The 25,732-nt window shown below is 51.9% G+C and overlaps 1 protein-coding gene across 4 annotated transcripts in view; it reads right to left on the bottom strand.

Moving 5' to 3' along the window:
* Positions 1-14,700: 14,700 nt before the first annotated feature.
* The window catches only part of SYNE3 (spectrin repeat containing nuclear envelope family member 3), a 97,605-nt gene continuing 86,573 nt past the window's right edge, over positions 14,701-25,732 (bottom strand). For all 4 annotated transcript variants that reach the window (XM_041759170.1, XM_041759169.1, XM_041759168.1 and 1 more), the window contains exon 18: positions 14,701-16,525. In XM_041759170.1, coding sequence (XP_041615104.1) covers positions 16,307-16,525 — 219 coding nt within the window. In that variant the 3' untranslated portion in view covers positions 14,701-16,306. The remainder of the gene's footprint in view (positions 16,526-25,732) is intronic.

Below are 25,732 nucleotides of genomic sequence, written 5' to 3'. Positions count from 1 at the left end.
ACATAGTAGGTGCTCAAACCGCTCTCAGGCCCAGTGCGGGAGCGACCAGGGTTTGAACCACGGGTCCGCTGAGAAACATACCACATGCGACGGTGTCTGGATCTGCATCCCACATAGAATTTTAGAATTTGTGAACTGAAAGGAATCTTGGGGTTTATTTGGACTAAAAGGGTGCAAAGCAAAGGCCCGTAGGCCACGTGCAGCCTAAAAAAGGTGCACACGCACAGGGTTTGCACAGGTACTTTGCAATTATTCACATTACTTGCCAGTAAAAAGAAAAAAAATTTTTTTAAGATTTTATTTATTTATTTATGAGAGACACACACACACACAGAGAGAGAGAGAGAGAGAGAGAGGCAGAGACACAGGCAGAGGGAGAAGCAGGCCCCATGCAGGGAGCCCGACGTGGGACTCGATCCCAGGTCTCCAGGATCACACCCTGGGCTGAAGGCGGCGCTAAACCGCTGAGCCACCGGGGCTGCCCCAAAAAACAAATTTTAATATTAAAATCTAAAATCTTATGTGATCTCAAAACTGTCAAACGCAATAACCCAAAGCTCACACACCCACATGGCAACAGCAAACCTGTTCTCAGGATATTTTTTTATACGTGGTCTCGTCTCTCCTTTGCATTTCCTGGCTGGGCTCTGCAGGCATGTGAGTTTGTGAGCCCCAACGGAGAGCAGTCCTCTCGCTTTTCGAGACAAATAAGGTTAAGAGAAGGAATCCAAACAGGCCCCACCTGTTTGGAGACCCCACCACTGCTGTGGTCACCAAGCGATCTCGGAGCTCTGCTGAGGCCAAGCCTCGGAGTCCGTCTTAACCCTGTGCTTTGGGCAGTGATTCAAGTAAACCTACCAGGCACCTCTGGACTGAGTGATTTTGTCCAACATCCTCCAATCCTGCTGTATTCTTCACCTTGAGGCTTTGTTCTTTCTTTGGTTCCCAATAAATCAATAGTCTTGGGGGTTGGACACAATAATGCCTCTGACATCTATTGTAAGAACCAAATGAAATAAGTGCCTAGCAAACTGTGACGATTACGTTATCACGTCATTAAGCCCAGTATGCATTACTCATAAAATAAATGGCTCTCCCCCTGACGTCCCCCACCCCTGGATAAACTCGGGTTTTGCTATATGTGAAAATGTAGCTTGTGGGAGGAGTTCTGGTAACCCAGACTACACACTTTGTGTTTGGCCCCCTGGGCCCTTGGTCTGGGTCGGACATGCCTTTCAGCAAAAACATGATTGTAAGAAGATGTTTCTTTAATTAAATGCAATCTCTTTCTTTATAGCCTCCATATTACTGACCCCCTCCCTGACCCCAAAAGGCAAGACTTGCTGCGTATTCAGATGCTGGCTCTGATTGCTCCAGGCCCCACCTCCTCCTGACCTCACCCACCAAAAGGCTCATTAACCCACACAACAGCCTTTTTCTTTTCAAGCTCAGTTAAAAGAGAGAGAGAGAGAGAGAGAGAGAGAGAGAGAGAGAGAGAATGTGAGAGAGAGAGAGAGAGAGAAAGAAATGTCCATTCTCTTTTCCTTTCCCGCAGTAATCCTCAAATTATGCACAATATCCGGAACAGAAAAATGGCCCCAAATTTAATTTTCTGGTTTCTGAAGAGACTTAATCAGGCCAGAAGTCCAGAGGGAATCCCCAGGGATGTGCCCCAGAACTCTGGTGGGGCTCCCAGCCTAACGCCCCAGCAAACACAGTCACAAAGGCCGGACAGAGGGCCATGTGCGTGTGTCTGTGTTGGTGTGTGCCTCTGTGCATGGTTTGCAGGGAAGGTAACTGGGTGTGGTGTGTGTCTGTGTGTCCGTGTGTCCTGTGCATGTCTATATGTGTGCATCTGTGTGTGTGCAGGTGTCTCTATGTCTGTGGTGTGTGCAGCTGTGCACGGTCTGTGTGGGGAGTACGTGGGTTTGTATCTGATGTGAGCATGCACACATGCAGGTGTGTGTGGGATGTGTGTACAAGCGTGTGTCTATGCTGCATAGGGTGTGCATCCATGTGAGTGTGCACAGGTACCTACATGGCTCATCACACATGGCCCCAGCAGGAAAGATTAACCAGAGGCTCTACCCTGAGCTTCCCTGGCACCGCTTGTGTGCTGTTGCTGGTTAGGTGAGTGACAGCGTAAGGAGGATTGACAACCTGTAGGAATTCTCCAGAGCAATTCACATCCAAGCCCCCACTTGACAGCAGAGCGGGCACTTGAGTTCCCTGGAGACACGGAGTTGGTGGCCACTGCTGGGGCTGGAAGCAATTTCTCCTGACATCTAGTCCAGTGTGCTTTCTCCCTGGTCCCCTTCAGGGGGGTCAGGGCCAGCCGACAGGGAGTTGGTCTTCCAGAAGGATCTGGCTGAGATCCAGGGGTGAACAGCTTAGATATAAGGAGGGGCTGGGTAGGGGGTGAGAGTTGCACAAGCAGCATCCTTAATCAGAGGTTGACAGATGCTTCTCTATAGGGCCAAATAGGAAATATTTTAGGCCTTAAGCTCAGAGGCAATTAAAGATGCTATGTAGGAACTTATATAACCACTCCACATATGACCATTTAAACATATAACCATTTAAAAATTCAAAAACCATATTAGGGCAGCTGGAGTTGCTCAGTGGTTTGGTGCCTGCCTTCAGCCCAGGGTGTGATCCTAGAGACCTGGGATCGAGTCCCACATCAGGCTCCCTGCAGGGAGCCTGCTTCTCCCTCTGCTTGTATCTCTGCCTCTCTCTGTGTGTCTCTCATGAATAGATGAATAAAATATTTTTTTAAAAAATAAAAATAAAATAAAAATCACGTTAATCTTCTTGAGCTGGGAAGGGAAGTTGTCCCCTACCCAGGGACCGACTGAGACCTGGTCATTGGTAATCCATTTTTCCTGGAAGAACAAGGGACTGGGAATACAGATCTATGTGGATGGTAGGCAGTGGTCAGCACTGGGGACTAAGCTCCATGAAGGCAGGAGCTTGGGTTTGTGTTTTGTTCACCCTTTTATCTATACCTGGCATATAGTAGGAGCTCAATAATATTCTTCACTTAAATATTCTTGACTCGAGGATGGTCAAGGGCTTGAAAAGCTCAACTTTGGGGATGGATAACAAGGAGGTTCGAGGATGAGGTGTGTGGGTAGCCCTTTTGGAGGAGATCTCATGTGCGAGGGTATGTGTGGGCTCTCAGCCCATCTATACAGAAGATGCTCCTAAGAGTCGGATGGGCAATCCCACAGCCTCTTTCCCCAGCCACTCCAGTGCCTTTTCATGGCCAACACTGAAATGTGTCAGGGACTGGGTGATTAACCTTATAATTTAGTTTGCAGACTTCAGGACATCAAGTCAAGGCTGTGAATGAACCCAGGGAAACAGAGAGCACAGAAATGGATGGAGCATGGAAATGGAGCACTGGCTAGTGAGACACGCCGCTAGGTGTGCACCTGTTTATGCGAGAGGTAGATGCATTCCACGGAGTGGGAGCTGCTACTGTTTTCATTTGCAAGCTTCAATATGGGAATAGAGGTGTGCCCCGATATTACATATTTAACGGTGTGGACTGTTGGGTGCTCCTTCACCACCCACTAAGCTCCTTTCAAGATGCCCTCCTGTCATGCAGAGGATAAAGCTAAATGACATTTCCTGACTCCTTTGCTGCCAAGTTGCTGATGTGACCACGGAGTGGCCCGCTCAGATTCTCCCGCACGGTGTGCAGTATGGAAGAGAGGGACACGCGGAGACAGCCTGGCGTGGGGCCCCTGTGTGGCCGCGGTGGGTGGCAATGGAGATGAGACTCTTCAGGCAGCAGCAGCCGTGGCTTCCTGGTTTGGCAGCTTTTTGCAGAGTGGTCCTAGGGCGAGATATTCCTGGAATCTCAGACTAGACTCTACTCCTTTAATCCTTCCAACAATGCTGTGAGTCACCTAATACCCCGTAATTTACCTTTTTCTCCTTAAACTAGTTAGAGTGCATTCTGTTGTCTGCAATGGAATCCTGGCTGATTCTAGAAGCCCCCTCTGCAGCAAGGAATTCCCAGGACCCTTGTAAGTGCAGAGGGGACACCCCGGACCCCTAGGAGCAGTTTCGAGACAGCACTTTGGGATCAAACTAGGTATCCTACAAGCTCCAAGTTCAGATGGCTAAAACAAGATGTATCTTCTGAACCGCCCAGCATGATGGAGGAGACTGGGATGGAGTTGAATGCACAGCTCCCAAGCGCTGTGCAAGCTCTTTGCACACACTGTCTCGCTGAACAAACTCCCAACCACATCCCTTCGCGCCGAATATCATTCCAGACCACTGAAGAGTTTCCCCAAGTTCACTACCTTGCAGATGTGGTTACTGGAAGCCAAACACAGATCGGGCTGTCTCCAAGCCCACTCCTAGAACAGATCCAACCCCATTTTTAAGGGAGCAGTTTATGGGTAAAAGAGAACCCTCACGTTTTCCCCCCAAGGCCATAAAAATCTATATTTAAAATTTTTTTCTTTTATTTGGAATAATTTTAGAAAAGGTGCAACCGTAGCACCCAGTTCCCATATGGCACTCGGCTGGTCTCCTCCGATGCTAACATCTTATATGACCGTGGGACACATGTCAAAACCAAGAAATTCACACCAGTGCAATGTTATTAAGGAAACTCCAGACCTCATTTGCGTTTCATTCAGTTTTTCGATAATGTCCCTTTCCGGTTCCAGGATGCAATCCAGGATACTGAATTGCATTTAGCTTTTTTTTTTTTGTCATCCCATCACCTTATTCCAAAGCAAACGGGCCTCAATTATTTGCACATGCTCCAGGACAGGAAACCCACACTCCCCACACTCGCTGTGAGAAAGGCTGTCGCAGGACAATTTGGAGCAATTTCCTTTGACGTCCACTGGTAGCGGAGCCCTCCTGTTGGAAATTGGCAGCAGAAGGCCACGGTGAAGACCCAGTGGGAGCTGGAAGCAGTGGCCGAGCAGGATGCACGCCAAAGCACAACTGCACTCCGGAATCCCCGCCACAGAAGCCCCGAGCAGGCTGGGGTCGCTCCCCCTGAAGCCTGATCGAAGGAAGCAGGGTGGAGAAAGGTCACCGCAGGAGCAGTGGGAGCCAGGGCTGGCAAGACGGTGACAGATGAGGCCAAGGCCAAGTAGCTGAATAACGTTCTCACCCAGGGGTTTCCACGAAAGATGATGAATCTCTCCAATTAGACGTGTCACGGCTGGGCTTGGAAGCCACAGATGAAAACAGAGGGAAGATAATTACTTCCATAGCAGGGCTGGTTGTGAAAAAAAATCACATACTCCTAAACATGACTTGGGGAGCCTGGTGACTCAGTCGGTTGAGTGTCTAACTCTTGGTTTCAGCTCAGGTTGCGATCTCAGGGTTGTGAGATCGAGCCGCGCATCGGGCTCCGTGCCAGGTGTGGAGTCTGCTTGAGATTCTCTCTCTGCTTCTCCATCTCTCTCTCTTTTTTTGCTTCCTCTTGCTCTCTCTCTCTCTCTCTTTTAGCCAGAAGTATAAGAACTCCATAAAGATTTAGAAACTATGATTTTCCCACTGAGATCATGTTTTAACACTGAAGTTTCTCACCCAGGGTTTAATGCCTGTTGTGGAAACAAACACGTACAGCCCACAGTTAGTAGAAACGATGCACCGCACACTTTCATGTTCTGCAGATTAAGGCTTCTTTAGAATCAGCTCAACAGGCCAATGTCATGACCTACAAACACCTAAAGGGCAGAGTATCCTGGGGAAAGAAGTTCTGTCTTTCTGCACAGCATATGTTTTGTTTGGGGGGACAGCTAATTAGAAGTTGAGGAGCCCCCTTAACCCAGGCCACAAGATTCAGGAGGGTTTCTTCGAGGGCCTTGGGTGCTACTCTAAGGCGATAGCCAGTGGGTCCCAGGATATGTGATGGACTCACAAGTTTCAGGAAATTTCTTGTAGTGAACAAACACTGTTTTTGCTGTAGTCTGGTGGTGGAGAGTCATTCTGTCCTTCGACACAAGCAGCTACCAGCTGGGGCACTGGGATCCTCCTTGGTTCCCTTGCTAGTAAGGCCGACCTTACTATTTATTATATTTAAATAAATATAATATTTATTATATTTATATAAATATATATAAATATATATTTATTTATATAAATATAAATATTTATAGGACCCCCTCCTAGCAGAACAGACTCTCCCATCCACCTCAGAGACTCAGAGAGCGATGGGAATGGTGTTGAACTCCAGGGCATGTGCCATGGAACCGGATCCTGCATCAAGAAGATTCCAAGTCCTTCTCACTCACCAATCTGGACACCATGGAATCTGAAACCTTGCCTCAATCTTTCACCAGCCACTTAAGGAGTGAGGGATTAGACACACTTTTCTCATTTGAGAGATCTTCTCTCTCTCCTCTCGATACATGACGGGAGTCTCTTCAGATAACAGAGTGGGAAAAGCATTACAAGCTTTGTTTGAAGTAACAGCAGATTTTTAAAATTTGGGGTTGGCGGGGGTGGGTAAATAATGCAAGAGGCAAAGCCGTTCTGTTTGAAAGCCTTCTCATGAAAAAAAAAATTTTTTTTAATTAAAAAAAAAAAAAGAAAGCCTTCTCATGGAAAGTGTTCTAAGCTGAAGTGTATGCTTTGTAAACAGAAGATTCTGGATGCATATTCCCCTTTTCTTTGACAAGCCGTGGCCATTGCCAGGAGGCTTCATTAACAGGTAGTGGATCTGGGGTTCACCGCTGGTTTCTTAGATCTCTCCTTGAAAGTAGGGACAGCATCTTCCCTTCTCCTCATCTGCACCCTCTCTGGGTACAGCCTCCAGTGCATTGTGGGTCCAGAAGCTAGATCCCCTGACCTAAGAACTCGTTGTTAAACAAACCATCAATGTGGGGCTTTGATCCAAGGGGTGGGACCGAAGTGTTAGAAGAGCCTTCCATTATCTGCCTGGTGCCTGTCTCTGTTTTGGGGCTTCTCTCTACTCAGTGCATTTGGGATTTTCAAAATCCACTTGGCTTACCTGCCCACCCCCCCCCGCCCCCCTGGATTGCAGCCCACGAGGTCTGGGGAGATGCTGGCAATATTTATGAAGATACTGATGTTCCCATTGGGCTGAGAGCCGCTATCACCTTGGGGTCAACCTCTGCATAAACAAGGCACTGACTCTGCCCAAACCAGGCACTGACTCTGCCCGGAAATCAGAATTTACAAATCAGCCAGCCCCAACCACATGCCCTCTTTCTCCTCATAACCTCTTCAGACAAAACCCCTCGACTTCAGAAAAAGATTTTCCAAACCATACAATGCTTCATAGACCAAAATAGAGATTTTTATTTCCCAACATAAAGCAGATACATTTTTTAAACACATAAAGCAACAACAGAAACACCAAGTTGTCTTTGAGGACACAGCTACTTCCAACCTGAACAACAGAAAGGGGCCGAAAGCTTCAGTGTGACTGAAACACAGTACTGAGAAGAGACTAGAAGAGCCCAGGCGTCCCTCCCTCTGGAGCAGGGAAGGCTCTGGGCTGGTTGTGGACTTGATATGAACCAAGATAAAACACATATGTTCCAGGACACTCGTTTGGCTCTGATACTGCTTGCTTTCCCAGAAAGCTTAATTTATTGCAAATGCGTGTTTTACAATCACAAATAATATGATGAGAATGGATATGGTCCCCGTGAAGACTGTTTACATAGTAGAACATTCTAAACAGTGAAGTTAGTTTCTTTTTGATGCCAAAACCCACTTATGTGGCATCTACACATACATACACACACACATTCCACCAGGCCCGTTGCCTGGTCTACACTGCGTTAACCAGACCAGCCCAGTGGTGTAAACAGCTGGTCAATATCAGGTTAGTGTCACCAGGTCTTTGGGGGCAACGATGGCAGAGCTTTGCTCCTGATGACTTGGCTGAGGGTACAGAGAGCCCAGAGAGAGCCCTGGCCGATGCCTCCAGGTGGGGTTTTGTAGAGGCCTGGACCCTCCCGTGGGAGCAGGGACAAGACATACTAATGAATCCATAAAGCTCACATGCTTTGGACTAAGAGGGTTGGTCTCTTGGACTTGAAATGGAGGGGGAAAGTATTCATTCCTCCAAATCTGGTCCTAGAAACTTGTCATTTTTTCCTGCCTCTGGCACCTAAGGCACTTAACAAATTCTATGAACACCAGTGGCTTCTAAAACACAAAGACACAGACAGACACACAGGGCAAGAGAGACGTGGGTGAACCTAGGACCCATCAAACTAAGTCCTCTTTCACAAGCTATCCCGAGAGAAAGAAAGAGTATCACCTCCAGACCAGCTTTAGGAAATTTCCAGATGGCAAACAATCCCGGGGGTCAACTGACATTCCCCTCAGTGTGAACGACAGGGGACAAACAGGTGCTCCCATTAGACGTACAAGATGCTGTTATCAGGGGAAATGTCCTGGGTCTGGCACAGTCATCCGGAGGTTGCCAGAGACCATGGTATGTCTGTTTTCCAGAAGCCCAGGGCTGGGAACCAGGCTGCACGTCTGCTTCTGGGCAGATATGTGTATTGTGTACATGATACCACATTCACACAGACACACCACATTCACACTCATACACACACACACACACACACACACACAAACTTCCTCTGTCCACTTCTTCCTTGCCAATAAGACTTCTAGACCATGTGTGGCCTTGTCCCCTAGGGAGAAAGTGACTCTTTTTCCCCTAAGAGAAGAGATTGGAGAAGCTTTAGAGGCAGCAATGTCACCAAACCCACTCTGCCACCTGCCCTGTGAGAGGTGGCTTGTCCCTGTTCTTCCAGGGAAGACAAGCACCTGCCCCCAACCTCTGGCCCTCACCCTGGTAAAACCTGTCCTGATGCCAGTAAGAGGTGAAGAATTCCCTAGAGAGAGTGGGTATGGGGGAAAGCCCTGCAGCCCCTGGGCCAAGTGTCACCCTCCGCGAGCTAACCGGCCGAAGCAGCCACAGCCTGTGGCTACCAAGAACAGAAAAGCAGCTAAGGCTGAAGTTCCATGGAGAGGCCTAGAGCTCACAGTCTCTTTCAAGTCCCGATCGGGCCACTTGCTGACTCCCTGGTTGCTTTTAGGCAAGCGGCTAACCCTCCCTGTGCTCCAGTTTCCACGAGATCATGACCCATGATGCAAGCTTTTAGAAGGAGTCAGGGCCTCAATGGATGTTTCTTGTAAGCCCTCAATGGATGTTTCTTCCCTCTTCTTCTCATCAGAACAGGAAGTGGGGGTGGGGGGGCCTGCAGCCCTGATTGCTGACCTTAGGAGTCTGCAACCCTGAAAGGAAGCCCGGGCCCTTTGGGGAAACAGATCCCTCCGTACAATCGCCGTCCCATCTGGGCAAGGTGGTTGGGTACCAACCAGTGAGCACGGGTATGTTCCCATGACAACCAGCAGGCAGCACGAGGCGGGGGTGGGGTGGGGGTGGCGGATGCCACATTGGCTGACTATTCTCTAAGGCTCTGGGAGCTGTGCAGGAAGATCTGTTTTTAGGCTGTAGATTTTGTTTTTTAATTCCCTTTTCAAAACAGGTTCCTCCTTCTTCACACCTTGACAGACAGAAGGCATTTCTCTTGTAATTGAAACTGGGGGAGAACTGAGGGCTGGTTAAGTTGAATCTGGCCCTCTGCCGGGGGTGCCCGGGGCTGTCAGCCCGTCTGTGGGAGCCACCTGTGGATGTGTCCCTGCACCCGCTGTTCTGATCTGCCAGAAAGTGGGGAACCGGCCTGGAAAAGCTCAGAGAGTGCCTCTTCCTGGGATTTGCACCCAGGAGTGATTCATGTTCCAGAAGTAATCAAAGCAAATATGAATTTCCTGGGCTACTTCCAGACACAGCAGGGTTAAAAAGCTTGGCCCAGGGTGTCAGGGGCAGGACAGGGGAGGAGCTGCCTCTGCAGACCCTGGGCAAGCAGGGGCACGTGACATATCTGCCTGTCCCCAAGTCTTACCAACAGGTGGGCCTGGAAGTGCCCTGAAGGCGGAAGGAATGCCCGTAATACCTTGGGGAGGGTAAGGACCCAACGGACCCAGGGAGCCCTGCCAGCTGGTGGCGCAGGTGGTGGGCAGAGGTGGTCCTGCTCTTGCTCCAGTGATGAGCACCTCTGAGCCCTGGTGGCAGAGCGTGAGACCAAGACATGGAAGATGCAGGTATCAGAGGCAGAGACACCTTAGTGCCCCCTGAATCCACCCTACCCTCTTTCTTGAGATGCCTGTTTCCTGGGTTCCTTGCAGTTCAGCTTGCTCATCCTGGCTCTTCCTACCTGGAACCCAGATGAAAAATCGGAGGTAGAGCAAGCACCTAGGGCCATGAGGTAAACAGGAGGAGCAGGAAAGAGAGCTACAGAACCCTTGGCTCTGACATCCCTGAGCTGAGCAGAGGATGCCAACGATTACCTGGCTCGATTTCTCAGGATGAGGTAAAAGCAAAGTTCCTGGTTAACCCACAGCTGGTGGGAGGAGGGATTCTGAGACTCAGGGCTGAATCTGGGGATTTCCCACCACCATCTTCTGGGAATCTTCTAACATCTCAGGCAGCATGGGGATTCCAGGGCTAACTTCCCCTTTTATGGTTGTGGGGAAGCTCACCCGAGGTCACCCAGCTGTTAATGGCAGAGCTCCAACTGTGCCCCATCCAGCACTGCTCACTGCTGTCACTCTGTCACCTGATGCATTGAGACCTATCCCCAGCTCTGGAACTAACTGCCTGCCTCACTGGGTGAACAAGAACTGTCGGGACCTCAGTTGGCTCACCTGTACAATGGGCACAGGTTGGAACAGGACAAGTCTATAAAAGTCCCTACTACCAACAGCCTGGAAAACCAAGTAATTTAGCATTTCCTACTCCATTTTGCTTCCCCTGGAAGTTCTATCGATTCATCGATTATCTGATAATTTATCGATTATCTGCTTTCTGGGCTTAGCTTGTATCACTCACCTACAAAACTAAGGAAAGTGATTTTTGATTGGGAACATCCTAATTTTAAAACTAAAAAAACAAAAAACAAAAAAAGAGGAAGAGGCCAGAATTGAGAGTTCTGAGGGGATGGGTAGTATCAGGTGCAAGGAGGTCAAACAGGTTTTTCTGGCATGACAAATGGATTGGCAGCAGCTGCCAATGGTTTTGAGAAGGGCTGTGAGGTCCAGTCCGCCTGGAGAGGGGCAGGAGAAGAGCTCGGTAATCCATTACCAATGTCTGCCGTGGACACAGTAATAGAAGTACCTGCCGGTGTATTTTGTGCCGGGGCCGTGCTGAGCTCAAAGCTCATGGCCTTGTCCCTCTCCTGTGCTGCTGCCCGGGATTGGTGACAATCAGACTGGGTGAAAGGAGTGGGGTCGGGGGAGGCCCACTGGAGTAGCTGAGTTGCCATGAGAGAGGGAATTAGGGCCCAAGTCCAGCTAGGCCAGGGACACAAGAGGCTTACTGGACGTCACTGTGCTACAGCCTGTGAGAGCTGCTCGTTAGGATCCACAGAACACCCTGCACCCCTCCTTAACCCCCTCTGCCCCAGGCACAGACTCTCAAGGGGGTCCCCCGGTGCCCTTGTTCTGGAGACTAACAGCGGGCAGGAGGTGGGGAGGGGCAGGGGACAATCCTAATTCTTGGCCAAATTGATCGAGGGAATGTATACTTCCAACCCAGAAAATCTCCAGGGTGGAAAAGTGGGCTTCTCAGTTTGGTATTTCCAACCACAAATTTTTTACCATGACCCATGATTGTGGATGAATCATTGTGCCAGGAATAGAAATGACAATAAACATGCAGCATTTGAGAGCTTGCACATCCATGGCTTCCACCTTAGGCCTTGCCAGAAGCTTCCAGAAACCTTTTCCAAGACACAGCACACCTCGAGGAACCACCTCTTGACTGAGCACAGCCCGTCCCGGCTCCTGCTGCCGTGCCCAGGCCCTGACCTTGCCTCACAGCTGCATGGTGACCTCCAAGGGACAGACATATCGGGTTAGTGTCACCAGGTCTTTGGGGGCAACGATAGCAGAGATTGGCTCCTGAGGACTTAGCCAAGGGAACTTCCAGGGGAAGCAAGACACATGCAGGCCACGGCCTGGGCCATCCCAGCACCTCCTCCTTCCAGCTTCTGTGATGGTGGCTGCGCCACCTCCAGGAGGGCAATGGGCAAAGTCAAGCGCAAGGACTCAGTTTGGTTTGGCATCTTCTGTGGCACAAACCCTTCCCCTGGGCTGTGAGCTCCCAGAGGGCAGGGCCTGCAGCCCCTGGCAGGGCTTTTATTCACCTGAATTCTCCAGCACGAGCCTGGCACAGACAAAGGACCTGAGAACGCCTGCTGCGTTGGCTTAAAGACAAAGGCACAGGGACCCTGCCTGGCCCCGTTGTCACAAACCACCGGACTCGCACTCTGTCCACTTCCCAGGGCTCTTTCCTCCCACTCTGAGAGTCCAGCACAAGGCATTTCTTGAGCTGCCCCCTCACATCTCCTGGCCTTCTCCGGCAGGGATCTCCTGGCCTTCTAGAAAGAACAGTGACTTTGGGGAAAACCAACATTGACTTGGCAGCTTTTAATTTTGTCCTCTAAGGCCCCTGAAAGCATACCCAGAGGAGGCTGCAGCTCACCCGCACCGCATTCCTCCAGGCCGCCCAACGCCAACAGGAGGAAGGATGCTCCAGAACAAAGGGTTGTCGCTTAGATGAAACATAGAGCAAACCTCCAGGCTTTTGTCCTTATTATGACTATTATTTTCATTTTGTCTTCGGTCAGTGAAAACTTTGCCATTAGTCCTTGTTTCTCAGATAAAAGTTGAGAAGTAAACACATACAGCCTGGTCTCCCTCCCTCCCTTCCTCCCTCTCCTCTCTCTCTCTCTCTCTCTCTCTATAATTGTAGCAAAACTGAAATTTACTGTCTTCACCAATTTTAAGTGTACAGTTTGTTTTTTTTTAATTTTTTTTTAAATTTTTGTTTATTTATGAGAGAGAGAGAGAGAGAGAGAGGGAGGGGCAGAGACACAGGCAGAGGGAGAAGCAGGCTCCATGCACTGGGAGCTCGATGTGGGATTCGATCCCGGGTCTCCAGGATCGCGCCCTGGGCCAAAGGCAGGCGCCAAACCGCTGCGCCACCCAGGGATCCCCATAAGTGTACAGTTTGGTGACATCGAGTGGCTGTCCCCTCCTGCCTTCGACGCCCATTCGCCATCCCTTCCTCCATTGGCTCTGTCTGCCGTCTCTAACCGGGACAGCTTCCGGGCAGGTCCCCAAAGCCACGCGGGGCTGCTCAGCGCCCCCTCGGGGGTCAGGCCCTGGTTCAGGCTCCCGGGAGATGCCATCACCCCCGGGCCCTGTGCTGCCCGGCAGCCTGAGCCAGGGCCCCGCGAGGCAGGGTAGCCCGAACCGCCGGTGGCACAAGCTGCCCAGGTGCAGATCTGCTGTCCCCCAGTGCTGCCTGGGGACATGCATCCTTGGACACTGGGTCCTTGCTGGGAACTCCAGCCAGACGCCAGGAGGTGAGAGGTGGTGAGAGAGGCGAGTGAGTCCACGGGGAGCCACTTCCTCTGTATCCTGGGGGGGAGGGTTGGGGTCACCTAATGCACCCGCCCCTGGGGATCTTCACACCAATCAACAACCACAGCCGAAGTCCCCACCCGGCGCTGGGCACTGGGCTTCCCTCCACTGGGGTCAGCCACGCCTGGGGCGCACAGGACAGAGAGGTGCTCAGCCCCCCCACGGGCAGAGGTTTTGCCCTGTTTCCCCTGCCGCGGGAAGCGACTGGTGTGCGGTGTCTGCAGAGGACCCCGTGACTGTGCCCCCCGGGCGCCCCCGCGCAGAGCCCAGGGCCGGGCCTGCAGGGAAGCACCCCGTCCAGTCCAGCGGGCTCGCTGAGGGGCACGTGCACCCGGGCCCCCAGCCCCCTCCCGCGGCCTGGGCTTTGCACGGGGCCACCCCGGGTTCAGATCCCAGCTCCCCACGGCTGGTGTGTCTGTCTTGACGTGTCGGCTTTCCCGTTTCAGAGAAAGCAGGTGAAGGTGATGCCGCCCCGGGCGCTGTCGCGGGGGTTCGGTGGACGCTGGCTCCCCAGGCGCCTACCGAGGGGCCGGGCCCCGCCTGCACCAGGTGCGAGGCGCTCTGCGTTAGGGGCAGGCCGCCTCGGGCCCATGTGGGCCCCTCGAGCCTCCTCTGCTGCCGCTTCCGCGCATCCCACCCCTCACCCTTGGGTCCTGCCTGCATCTCTCCCTGTGGAGGCCCAACTGAGGTGGGGGGAGGGAGGAGGGGAGGCAGCTGAGGAGGGGACCCGCACCTTTGATCATACTCCTCTTCCTCCTCCTATCCCCTCCCCCCTCCTCCTCCTGTCCCCCCTCCTCCTATCCCTTCCTCCCCCTCCTCCTCCCCTGCCCTCCCCAGTCTCCCCTCCTCTCCCCTCCCCTGTTCTCCCCTTCTCCCTCTTCCTCCGCCTCCTCCCTCCACTCCTCCCTTTTCTTCCTCCTCCTGTCCTCCCTCTTATCCCCTCCCTCCTCCTCCTCCCTCCACTCCTCCCCTCCTCCTCCTGTCCCCCTCCTCCCCCTTTCTATCCCCTCCCTCCTCCTCCTCCCTTCCCCTCCTCCACTCTTCCTCCTCCTATTCCCTCCCCTTCTCCCCCTTCCTCCTCCTATCCCATCCTCCTCCTCCTCCCCTCCTCCTCCTGTCCTCCTCCATACTCCTCCCTCCTCCCCTCTCCCTCTGCTTCCCCCTCTTCTTCCTTCTCTCCCTCTTTCCTTCTCCCTGTCTCCTCTCTCTCTCCCTCTCTCTCTCTCTCTCTCTCACACACACACACACACACACACAGACACACACACACACAGCTGGGCTGGGTGGAGATATTCCCATTTCTCTCCACTGTCACTCTGGGGACAGAGGAAACAAACACACGCAGGTCCCCCTCCGCCCCCCTTCTGGAAAGGCACCTGAAAGCTCTTGGCGGTGGTCGTTCGGGGAGCTAGGAAGTCATAAACAGCCTAACTGTCAGCATCCACTTTAAGCAGAAGAGATGACACTTGAGAAGCACCAGCAAGTGCTGTTGTTACTTCACAACTGTATTTGTAGGAAAGTAACGAAAATAGCAATTCTCTCTTTAAAACAGTTATGCAAACAAGCAGGCTCTGCGGCCTCATTATCAAAGTTTAAAAAACACGCAGGGACGTTGCCCCTGGCCAGCCCACCCATGGCCTCCCCCTCCCCGGCGCGGGCTCATGGGACACAGCTGCCTGGGCCTGAGCGCCTGCTGGATGCGGGGGGAGGTCGCACCACAGTGGGCCTGTGCTCGGGGCTCGGGGCTCCGGGTCGGGGTGCCCAGCTCCTCCTGGGCCTGTGCGGTCAGGGCTAAGCAGTTAGGGCCCTCGGGGCTGGGGAGGGTGGGCCCGTGGGTGCAGGGGTGCGGCGGGCAGGGCCCTCCCCGGTCCTCGGTTTCCCTCCCTTTACAGGCCCTTTCCACGGCTCGACACCTGCCAAACCCACAGGCCTGCAGGACCCCCTCTTGGTCTCCTAGGAGAGGAGAACAGACGAAATCAGTTTGGAAAGAGTGAGCGCGAGGCATTTACTAAAAGGACACTTAGTGTTGATTTAGGGAAAGCACGATACAGTTCTAAGGCAGTTAGGAGCCAGCCTCCACCATCGCTGGGTGCTGGGGTCCAAGGCTGCGAGGTGGGGGCTAGCGCTCCCGCCCCCCACCCCCGCGCACGGAGCCCCCATCACGTATGCTGTTTTCGTGCCAGGTCTGCTCGCTATAGTTCTTCTCCTCCTCCCTTGACATCACTCTACCACTTGGCACTTTTCACTGCGGTCACCAGGCCCGCCATCGATAGTCACCATTTCTGCTTCAAACCCAGAGAGCGTCCTCTGTTCTCACTGTGCACAAAACAAGAGTAACTGGGGGCCGAGCGAGGGCCTCTGTTGCTCTGCTATGTCCGCAGCTCAGGGGCCTTCTCACCAACATCTGGGCTTGGGGCTTGGCTTCCCGGGCAAGCGGTTGCCCTAAAAGCAACACATTATGATTGCTCCTATGATGGGGGGCGGGGTGGGTGTGTGTGCAAACGTGCCCCGAAATCCCGCTGGACACACCAACTGCTGGACATCCTCCCACCTACAGACAGACGTCGTATATGAAACTAGACACGCCGAGCAGCCACATACAGAGGCTATAAAAATTCTATACATTCTTTCCGAGGCACACAGAGGTACGCCTTTCGTATAAATAGACTAAGACAACACCGTATAAAAAGTGGTTTTGTTGTGGGAACATCAATAGAGTATTTACACCTCCGGGGCTGGCGGACGGTCGGAGAAGAAAGTCACCTGCTGCCCGGGCGGCTTAGGTGGGCGGCGGGCCGCTGTAGCGGAGCATGAGCCGGAAGGAGCGGGCGAAGTTGTTGGCCAAGGTGCAGCTGCGGTTCTCCTCCCCGACCGGGAGCAGTAGGAGCAGCAGCAGGAGAAGGAGCAGCAGCAGCTGCAAGGGCAGCGCCACGCAGCACGCCTTCCGGAAGAGGGAGCAGAGTCCTCGCCACCGCCACTGCCACCGCCACCGTGGAGTCTGCAGAACAAAAGCAGGCGTGAGTGGGCTCAGGGACCCCCTGACCCCGCGCTACCGAGCAGGAGGAGAGGGTGAAGAGGCCGCTGGCCCAGCAGTGGCTCTGGGCTGACCGGTGGGCCTTATAGGCCTCAGTTTTTCCGACTGTGAAATGGGGCTAATGTCAGTTCTCCCAGAAACAAAGATCTCTGGTTTTCTCCAACAAAGATCTCTGGTTTTCTCCAACCATTCCAGGTATGAAAGGTAGAAAAAAATGCAGAGTTGCAGGCTTTGGTTGGCTATTATAGAAATCTTTGCCTGGTGGTAAGAGCCCTGGTTGTAAACCTTGAGAAGGTGGCTCAACTTCTCCAAACTTCAAATTTCTCATCCATAAATACGGACAAAAATGGTACCCACGTGACAGAGTCGCCGTGAGGGTTCATGAGACAGAGCCTGGCACATAGCAGGTACTCAAAGCTGCTGTCATGATGAGCATGCCTCATTAATACGATCACTATCTAAATCATGGTCATTACTACCATGCTCATCATCATTTCCTCCTCTTCCTCTACCTTCTTCGTCACCACCTGCACCATCAACACCACCGATATCACCTGAAGGTCAGACACACAGGTCGGAACGCCTAGTGAACTTCCTTGCTGCAACAAGAAAGTGACCAAAAGACATTTCCTAAATTCTAGAGAAACTAGTTGGGTTGTGGCCTCATGGGATGTCCTCACCGCCAAAGACTACAGGCCCAAGAGCTGGTTACTCACGGAAGTAGAGGTCTCGTGGCCAAAATATAGCATGATGCAGGGCAGGGGCCTGTCAGGAACCTGGCTGACTAGGTTCCAGAGCAGACTGTCACACAGTATCTGTGTGACCTTAGGACAGTCAGTAACCTCTTTGAGCCATTTCCTTCTCTGCAAGATGGGGATAAAATATCTACCTCATGTGCCAGGTTGTGGTGAGGACTCAAAGCAAAGTACATTTACGTGCCAATTTAAAAGTATATTCGCTTCTATTAGTAGGACTGTTATTACAGAATGGATCTGTTGGCTCCCTGAAGAACCAAAGGGTCACTCTCCAGGACACTAAAGCCTGCAGTCATGTGATGGTGAGGATGATGGTGAGGATGATGGTAAGGATGGTGAGGGTGATGGTGAGGATCATGACGATGATGTGATGAGGATGCTGGTAATAATGATGATAGCATGATTATGATGGTGACAATGACAGTGGTGACGGTGATGGCAATAGTAGTGATGATGGTGAGGATAATGATGGTGATGGTGATGGTGGTGTTGATGGTGATGGGGATGGGGAAGGTGGTGATGATCACGGGGAGAATGATGACGGCGATAGTGGTAGTGATGGTGACAGTGATGATAATGTGGTGATGGTGAGGATGATGGTGATGGTGATGGTGATGGTGATGGTGAGGATGATGATGGTGGTGGTGCTGATGCGGATGAAAAAGCATTGCTGAATGGGAGTGTTCCTGGGAGGTTCTGACCTGGGCACTTCTGACTCTCTAGCTCTCACACCTGAGTCACCTCACCTGCTCTCCTGCCCCAACAATCTCCTCCAGGTTGCTAACCCTTGACCCTATCACTCCAGCTTCAAATGTTCTCACTTGCTGAAGCCCTTTGACACTGATTTTGCAAAAACAGACTTACAACCCACAGGGCAGAGACACCCTCCTGGCTGCGCTGCAGTGACTCCCAGGAGCGGGGGGAGGTAGGTCGCCGGAGCAGCTGAGTGCGCAGGAGTTCCCACGGCTGCCGGGCTGGGTTAGACCTGGCTGGCATGTGCTCTGTTCACTGGCACATGCTTGGCTCACGTGGGGCTGTCTTAGCCTGCGCGGACTCTAACTTGACTCCTTGACATTTCACACTGACTGTCTGATTCCAAATCTCTGACCCACCCAGGAGAAAGAAAAAGAGAGCAACATGCTGCAGGCCCATGGTAGCCTGGCTTTACAGCAAACTAAAAGCCTAATATTAACAGTTTTTCAAATGGAAAATCTGTTTACAGTGTCCTGTTTGTTTGCACCTACATTCCCGGAGCTAACACTTTGCTTATTTAAGTGAGGAGAGGTGCCTCGGCCATGATCCTCTGGGGAAAACATCTCTGAAGTTTCCAAAGTGTGTTTGCATTTACAAGTGTTAACAAGAGGTGGTCTTTTTCAAAAGACTCCCACAGTCTGCCCAGTGGCTCTTCGCTTGGAGCTCACATCTTTGTTGTGAGGGACCTGTCTTCTAAAATGTTCTTTGAAATAAAAAATGCACTTTCGTATGATCCTTGAACACTTAGAACACACAACACACACACACAGGCATGAGCTACCGTTACCTTCCTAGACGCCAACAAAGAAGTTGATAATCTCAGCTCTTCCCAGATCTGGGAGCTGCTCCGTGCCTCAGTTTCCCCACAGAAAGTACTACCTGTGTCCCACCCAGTCAGAACTACCCCAAGACAGAAGGGAAGCGATAAACTCCCAAACCCTTAGGATATAGAAGTGGAGGCTCGACAGCACGTGGTGGTAGGGAGGAACTAGGAGACGTTATATAGGGTAACTACATGCTTGGGGGTCCTTCAAGATCTCATGCAGACTGGAGACTCTAAGGAATTTTGAGGGGTTCAGGCAAAACGAGTTTATCACAGTAACTCTGACCTAATCTTCTACCCTTGATGAGAGGCGATGTGGGGGAAAAGAAAGGGTTTCGAGTTCTGAGGTGTCCCCTGGCTCTGCCACTCCCTAGCTGTGTAACCTAGGACAGGTCGTCCAGCCTCCCTGAGCCACAGTTCCGTCATCTGTTGGGGAGAAGTCAGAGATTGAGGCCTGCCTGCCAAAGTCAGAAGGATAAATGAGGCAATGCATGCTATGCTCAGTAACTGTCCACTCCCTTTCTCCTCCAACTGGTGGAGACAGGGGCAGATAGGCCACTCCTATGGCCCTACAAGCTTCCCCCTTTACCTGATGGAGCCAGGGATCAAGGACCCAGGCCCATTGGAGAGTAAAGCACTGGCTTCCTTAAATGCCATCTCAACAGTCCCTCAAGGGCCCTCCTGCCACTGGGCCTTTGCACAGGCTATCCCTGCTGTCTGGAATACTAATCTCCCTCCTTTGTCTAATGCACCTGGTGAGTTTCTACTGATCACTCGAATTTCAGCCTGTGAGTGGCGTCCTCGGGGGGACCGTCCCTGCTGTAGAACACAATAGCCCCATTACACATTTTCATAGCCCCAGTACCTTTCCTTTGGATGACTGATTAAAGTCTGTGGTCCCCTGGACTCCCCTTGACCTTAATTTTGCTCAACAAATATGTGCTGAATGAATGAAACAGTGAATGAAAGAGTCCCTCCTCCCTTCCTGGGCATCTGACCACCTGTTGCTCCCTTGGTGCCCATCGTGTGACCACGCAGGTAGGCAATGACCACTGGCTGTGGCTGTTCTCACTGCTCAGAGGCTCTGCCATTGATGGACACCCCGAGCACAAGCCCCAGGCCCAGCGGCTTTTGTTCTGCCCCCCAGCCCGCCCCGGTCTCCCCGCGAGGTCACACAGACAGGCACAGCACCAGTATCGTTCCACGCCCAGGCTCTGCCCGCCATCCTGCGTGGCATTCTCACGGGGAATAACTTAGCCACACCACCAACAATGAAGGTCAGCCCAGGCCCGGGGTTGCCAGTCAGCCTTGAGCTGTTGAATCTGGTCCCATCCCGAGCCGGGGCTCTGAGTATGGGAGTCACACTGCATCACCCCTGGGGCTCGCAGGGGCTTTCCTGGGTGCAGGCTGGTGCTCCTTAACCACCACAAAGGTGCTTCCAGGCCACCGCCAAGAGTGATGGGCAGGGGCCAGCTTTCCTCTGTTAACTCAAGATGGGCCAGCCCCCAGGCCTCCGTGATGCTCTCACTAAGCAATTTGTCTGGTCCCTGAGGGTCCCTCTGGTGGCCTGCAGTGCCACATGCAGACTGGCTTCCTCTCCCTGGGTTTCCCTCATAAGGGGACCCCTCCCCATCTATGCCAGTGGGTCTCAGGACGGCCAGGGTTTCCTGGGCTGGGGCCTGCTCACCATGCCTGTGATCATTTCCTCACTAACTGCTCACTGCCGAAGCACTGAGGTAGCCCCAGATTCACCTCCCGTGAGACCTCAGGGGCTCTGGACAGTTGCCAGGCAGGGACAGGATGGCAATGGCTGGGGTGGGGCTAGGTTCATTTTATCTCCTCCCTGGGTCATGATGCACATGATGGTCAGGCCACAGATAGTATTTTTCCAGAACCTTGAGTTGGTTTTGGAGGGAGATGGGAGGTAACACCATCTTAGCTGGCCTTTAGGAGGTGGTTTAGTTAATCAGCGGCAAAACCTCCCTCTGGTTTTGGAGGGAGATGGGAGGTAACACCATCTTAGCTGGCCTTTAGGAGGTGGTTTAGTTAATCAGCGGCAAGGACCTCTGGAGTGAGGAGAGATCTTGTCATTACTCAGGCAGGGACGGAGACTCATTTGGGAGCAGATGTATGTGCATATGGCTTCTCTTCTACCCCATCCCCTCCCTTCATTCCCTCATATCTCTCATCTGAGTTCCATCCATGGCCAAGCTCTGAGCTTAGGACCAAGGTCAGTGAAGGTCTAAGATGACCTAGAGACATCCAGCTTGGGAATGTGAGTGGTCATGACATTTTTCACTGATACAGGGACCAGGCTTTGGTTGGGTGCAGGGAATACAAGGAGGTCAGCTTTGGACATGCTGAGTCCAAGGGTCTATGGGACTCCCAAGTAGGCATCCAGCAGATGGTCGGGCCTTTGGGACTGAAGCCAGAAGGGAGACCTGGACTGGACAGATGGACCCAAGAGAGTGGGAGGCCTGGAGTCAGCAGCAGATGCAACTGCCCAGATGAGTCATGGGAAGAAAGAGGCTGCAGAAAGCCCCATAGATCCAACCACTGAAGAAAGAGGCCCTGTATTTCCAGCGTCTCTAAGCAGTGCCCCACAGATGACTTATTAATTACAAACCAAAGGATAGCACTGTACAGGGGAGAAGCCTGGCAGGCACCCCCTTAGTCACGTGGTCAGAGTTAGCATCAGTGATGTTGGGGCCATAGTAACATCGTGTGTCTCCCAGGAAGACGCGCGAAGAACACAGCATCCCTTCTATGACATTCCTGCCAGAAATGCACAGCCCGATTCCAACTGCAAGGAGTTATCAGGGAAATGTGCCTTGAGGGACATCTTATAAAATCTCTGACCTGGACTCAAGGTAAAGGTCAAGAAAGATGGAAGACTAGTTCTAGCCTTGAGGAAAGCAAAGAGATCTCCCAGCTGAATGCAATGGGTGGCCCTGGACTGGACCCAGCACGGAGGAGAGAAGCCTATTAAAAGGCCATAAGTGGAATATTAATATGATGGAATATTACTCGGTGACAGAAAGAAATGAGTTATCAAGCAAGCCAAAAACCAGACAGGAGCCTTAAATGCATATTATCAAGTGAAAGAAGCCAATCTGAGAAGGCTCCATGCCGTCTGATGCCAGCTCTATGATGTTCTGGCAAAGACAAAACCGTAAAACAGACAGTGGTTTCCAGGGGCTGGGCTGGGGGAGGCATGATAGGTGGCACATGGGGATAAAAATCAGGGCAGTGAGGCTGCTCTGCAGGGTAGGAGGATGGAAGAAACGTGCTATTACACATTTATCAAAATCCATAGAATACACAACACAAAAAGCGACCCCTGACATAAATTACGAATTTCAGTTAATAGCGATGCGGCAATATTGGCTCAGTGATTGTAACCCACAGACCATAGAAATGCAAGATGTTAATAATAAGGGAGGAACCCTCCGTATGATCCACTCGACTTTTCTATGAACCTAAAACTGCTCCTCCCCAAAAAATGTCTATTAATTTTTTAAAAGGCTATGGAGGCAGCTTTAAAATTTTGAATGTGGGCTCTGCCTTACTTATTTCATCCACACTGGGTTTTGTCTACACCAAGTATGTGAACTGGGAGAAGTAAAGAGAGAGGCACCCACGAGAGTGAGAAGAACAGGAGCGGCTGTGGGCGGGGAGCGCGGTCACCAACCCGGCTGCCCAGAGGCCAGAGACACGCTCACTGGGCGTCGTGAAGCAGTAGCTCCTGTTACGTGGCTGGGGTGAATTTCAGAGGAGCGGGGTGGCCAGGGCAGGGGTGCTCGGTGATGGGAAGATGAGCACAGAGAGCTTGCCTGGATTTCTGAAGTCAAAGACAGGTTTCAAAAACTTGATGTCAGAAGAGTTTGCATGGACTGTGGACTCTCTCTCTCTCTCTCTCTCTCTCTTTTTAATTTTATTTCTTTATTTGACAGAGAATGAGAGAGAGACAGCACAAGCAGGCAGAGGGAGAAGCAGGCTCCCCGCCGAGCAGGGAGCCTGATGCAGAACTCGATCCCAGGACCCCGGGATCACGACCTGAGCTGAAGGCTGATGTCAACTGACTGAGCCACCCGGGCGCCCTGCGTGGACTCTTTCATATGCAGGCAGTAGCCAGTCGCTTCTGGGCTCGGGGGACAGACAGGCAGACAGGGCCCTGGTATAACACAGCACACAGGTTGAGGCCCATCCCGGGCTCTCTCCTTTTCAGGGTCAGAGACTGCACATCCCCAGCAAAGCCCAGCCCCTTGGCCAAACTTAGCCCCCAAAGCGACACAGTGGATCACAGTGCGACCAAGTCAAGTCACATCTCCTCTGCCCCCACGCCAATCGGGCCTGCTCTCACGGATGGAGAAGGTGCCAAGAGGCTGCGCTGCTCCCACTAAAAGGAGAAGGTGTTTGTGAGCAGCAAAGGCCGGGCAGGTGAGCATTCCGGCGTGGTGCCTGGCACACAGCAGAGATTTTTCTTTTTTAAATCATAGTTATCACGAAAGACGCTTTACCATCTAACGTGGGAAACTCACTAAGGCTTCCTGAGACTCCGCAGCAGAGTATTTCGTCTCATCTGGGATGCCTGTTGTGAGGTGTGTCATTATTAATATCACAAACCGCTCAGAAAGGACACAACCAGCCGAGGTGGAGCCTCTGACCGGAGACTCCTCACAAAGCTGGGTACCTGGGGGCCGTGCCTTCCGCGCCAGGGGAAATGGAAAGGGGAAAACGAGGAGATATGAGGTATCATCTCGGTGCTGCGTGAAGCGAGGGGGATTCCTCTTCTCTGCGAATGTGAACTGCAGCCTGGAGCTCCCAGAGGCTGGGCGTTTGCATTTACACAAGCAGTGTGAGCCAAGGGAACACAAAACAGAAGGCCACCCGCAAGCAAAGATTTTCAAGCTCAAATCCTCGCTGAAAGGAGTAATCATAATAAGCCACCCAATATTCCAGAAACGTGAAAATTTTTTTTCAGAAACAAAAATCGTGAGCCTTAAGACCTATGAGATACGATCAAATAAATAGGATGCTGCTTTGGGTCACTCCATGTCTGGGGAGACATCCCCAGAGCTCCCAGTGTGCACGGGAGGTGTTTGCTCTCCGCTCCCGCAAACTGGCACACTTGGCCCTGCCCCACTTCACCCGGGCAAACAGAAACACTGGCAAATCTGTTCTTCAACTCAAAGTTTGCCTCAAGAAGGACTGCACCACCTCCCCGGGCCAAGGCAGGGATTCAGCTGACTCACGGCCCAATTGCAATTTAAAAAGCAATTACATTTCATGTGCCTGAATGCTGCAGGCCTGTGTATCCGGTGCCATGGAGCTGGCAAGTGTGGAGGCAGCTGCAAATTTAATAAATCTTAATTATCGTGTTTATACAAACAAGCAGGCTGAAGCCATTGACGTCGTTGGAGCTTTCGATGACTTGGTGCACGGAGAGAAAAAAAAAGTGTGGAGAACCAACTGCTCATAAATAATTAGCTTTGGGGCAGTTTTTTTCCCTTTCCTTTTGGACTAAAAATCACATATGAAATGTTTTTAAGCTGGCAAGATTACAAGGCCTGAAGACAGAGTCTATATTTTGCCTGTTAGGCCTGCGTGTGTGTGTGCACGCGTGCTCGTGTGCACATAGGTGAATGCACATACATTGAGCAGCAAAAACCACACGAGGGAGGTGTCCTCCCACCCCCTAGAAGTATCATTGCTGCCTTTGTTCTCATTAAGATAAGCAGGGGCAGGGTCACAGAAGTCTTACATGGCAATTATGAATCCGCTGTGTTCAGGCTGTTACAAGAACTCTGCCTACTGTTAGCTCAGTGGACCCTGTTTCTATTCATCAGAAAACTGTGGCCGAGTGTCTCGTCAACAGTCACACCCGCTAATGGTGGATCCTAGATTCAAATCCAGTTTGCCAAGCCGTGGTTCTCAGAGTGTGGTCCCAGGCCAGCAGTAGCAGTGTCACCTGGGACCTTACTAGAAATGTAGTTCTTGGGCCACCTTAGACCCAACGAAACAAAAACTCAGGGTGGGACCCAGAAATCTGTGCTTACTTGGTCACATAAGTGAGCCCAAGATGACCTCTTGCACATCGGTTTGCAGGCTGCTTACCTCTTCACAGAGGGCTTCACAGAAGCCAGCCTGCCAGCACCAAACTCAAATTTTCACACATCCAATTATTTTAAACATAGCCTGAATAAGCCTATTCTTTAGCCACGTAGAGCCTCCTTGCTTTGCATACCCTACAAAAGTGTGCCCAACATCTGCCCCTATAAAGACCCCAATCCACTGCTGCCCTTTGGAGCACCTGCCCCAGAGATGGGCCACTACGCAGAGCACCACAGTCTGGACCTGCGAGCCCTTCCTCCTAGGTACCCTCACCCAGCCAGGACGGGTCGTTCACCAGGACAGGTCTCTGCTCTCATGCTCACTGGTGGATCCCAAGTGCCCAAATCAGTGCTTGGCACAAAATCAGTGCTCAGGAAATCCTTGTGAAATGAATGAATGAATGAATGAATGAATGAGAGACAACAAATGAACACAGGGCTGTGGATACTCCACATTAAGCCAATCACAGGCTGCCAGGAAACTGAGCCTGTTCTGGAGGCCTGGTGCCCACAACCACGTGTCCCCCCTACTCGGAGGCATTCAGTAAGCACTTACTGTGTGCAATGCATCAGGGGACCCAGACAGGACTCCCATGGATTGTGCCTGGGAGCTCCAGATCAGATGGGGGCTCCCCAGTGAGGGCCTTAAAGTGTGGAGGCCTCCAGGAGCCACGAGGCTGCACTGTGTGAGCTCCCCCCCCCCCCCACCGTCCTTCCTGATGCTCTT

The sequence above is a fragment of the Vulpes lagopus genome, chromosome 6, assembly GCF_018345385.1.
Source record: "Vulpes lagopus strain Blue_001 chromosome 6, ASM1834538v1, whole genome shotgun sequence".
Classification (NCBI taxonomy): Eukaryota; Metazoa; Chordata; class Mammalia; order Carnivora; family Canidae; genus Vulpes; species Vulpes lagopus.
The sequence above is the reverse complement of the archived record's forward strand: the minus strand, read 5'-3'. Positions and strand labels throughout refer to the sequence as shown.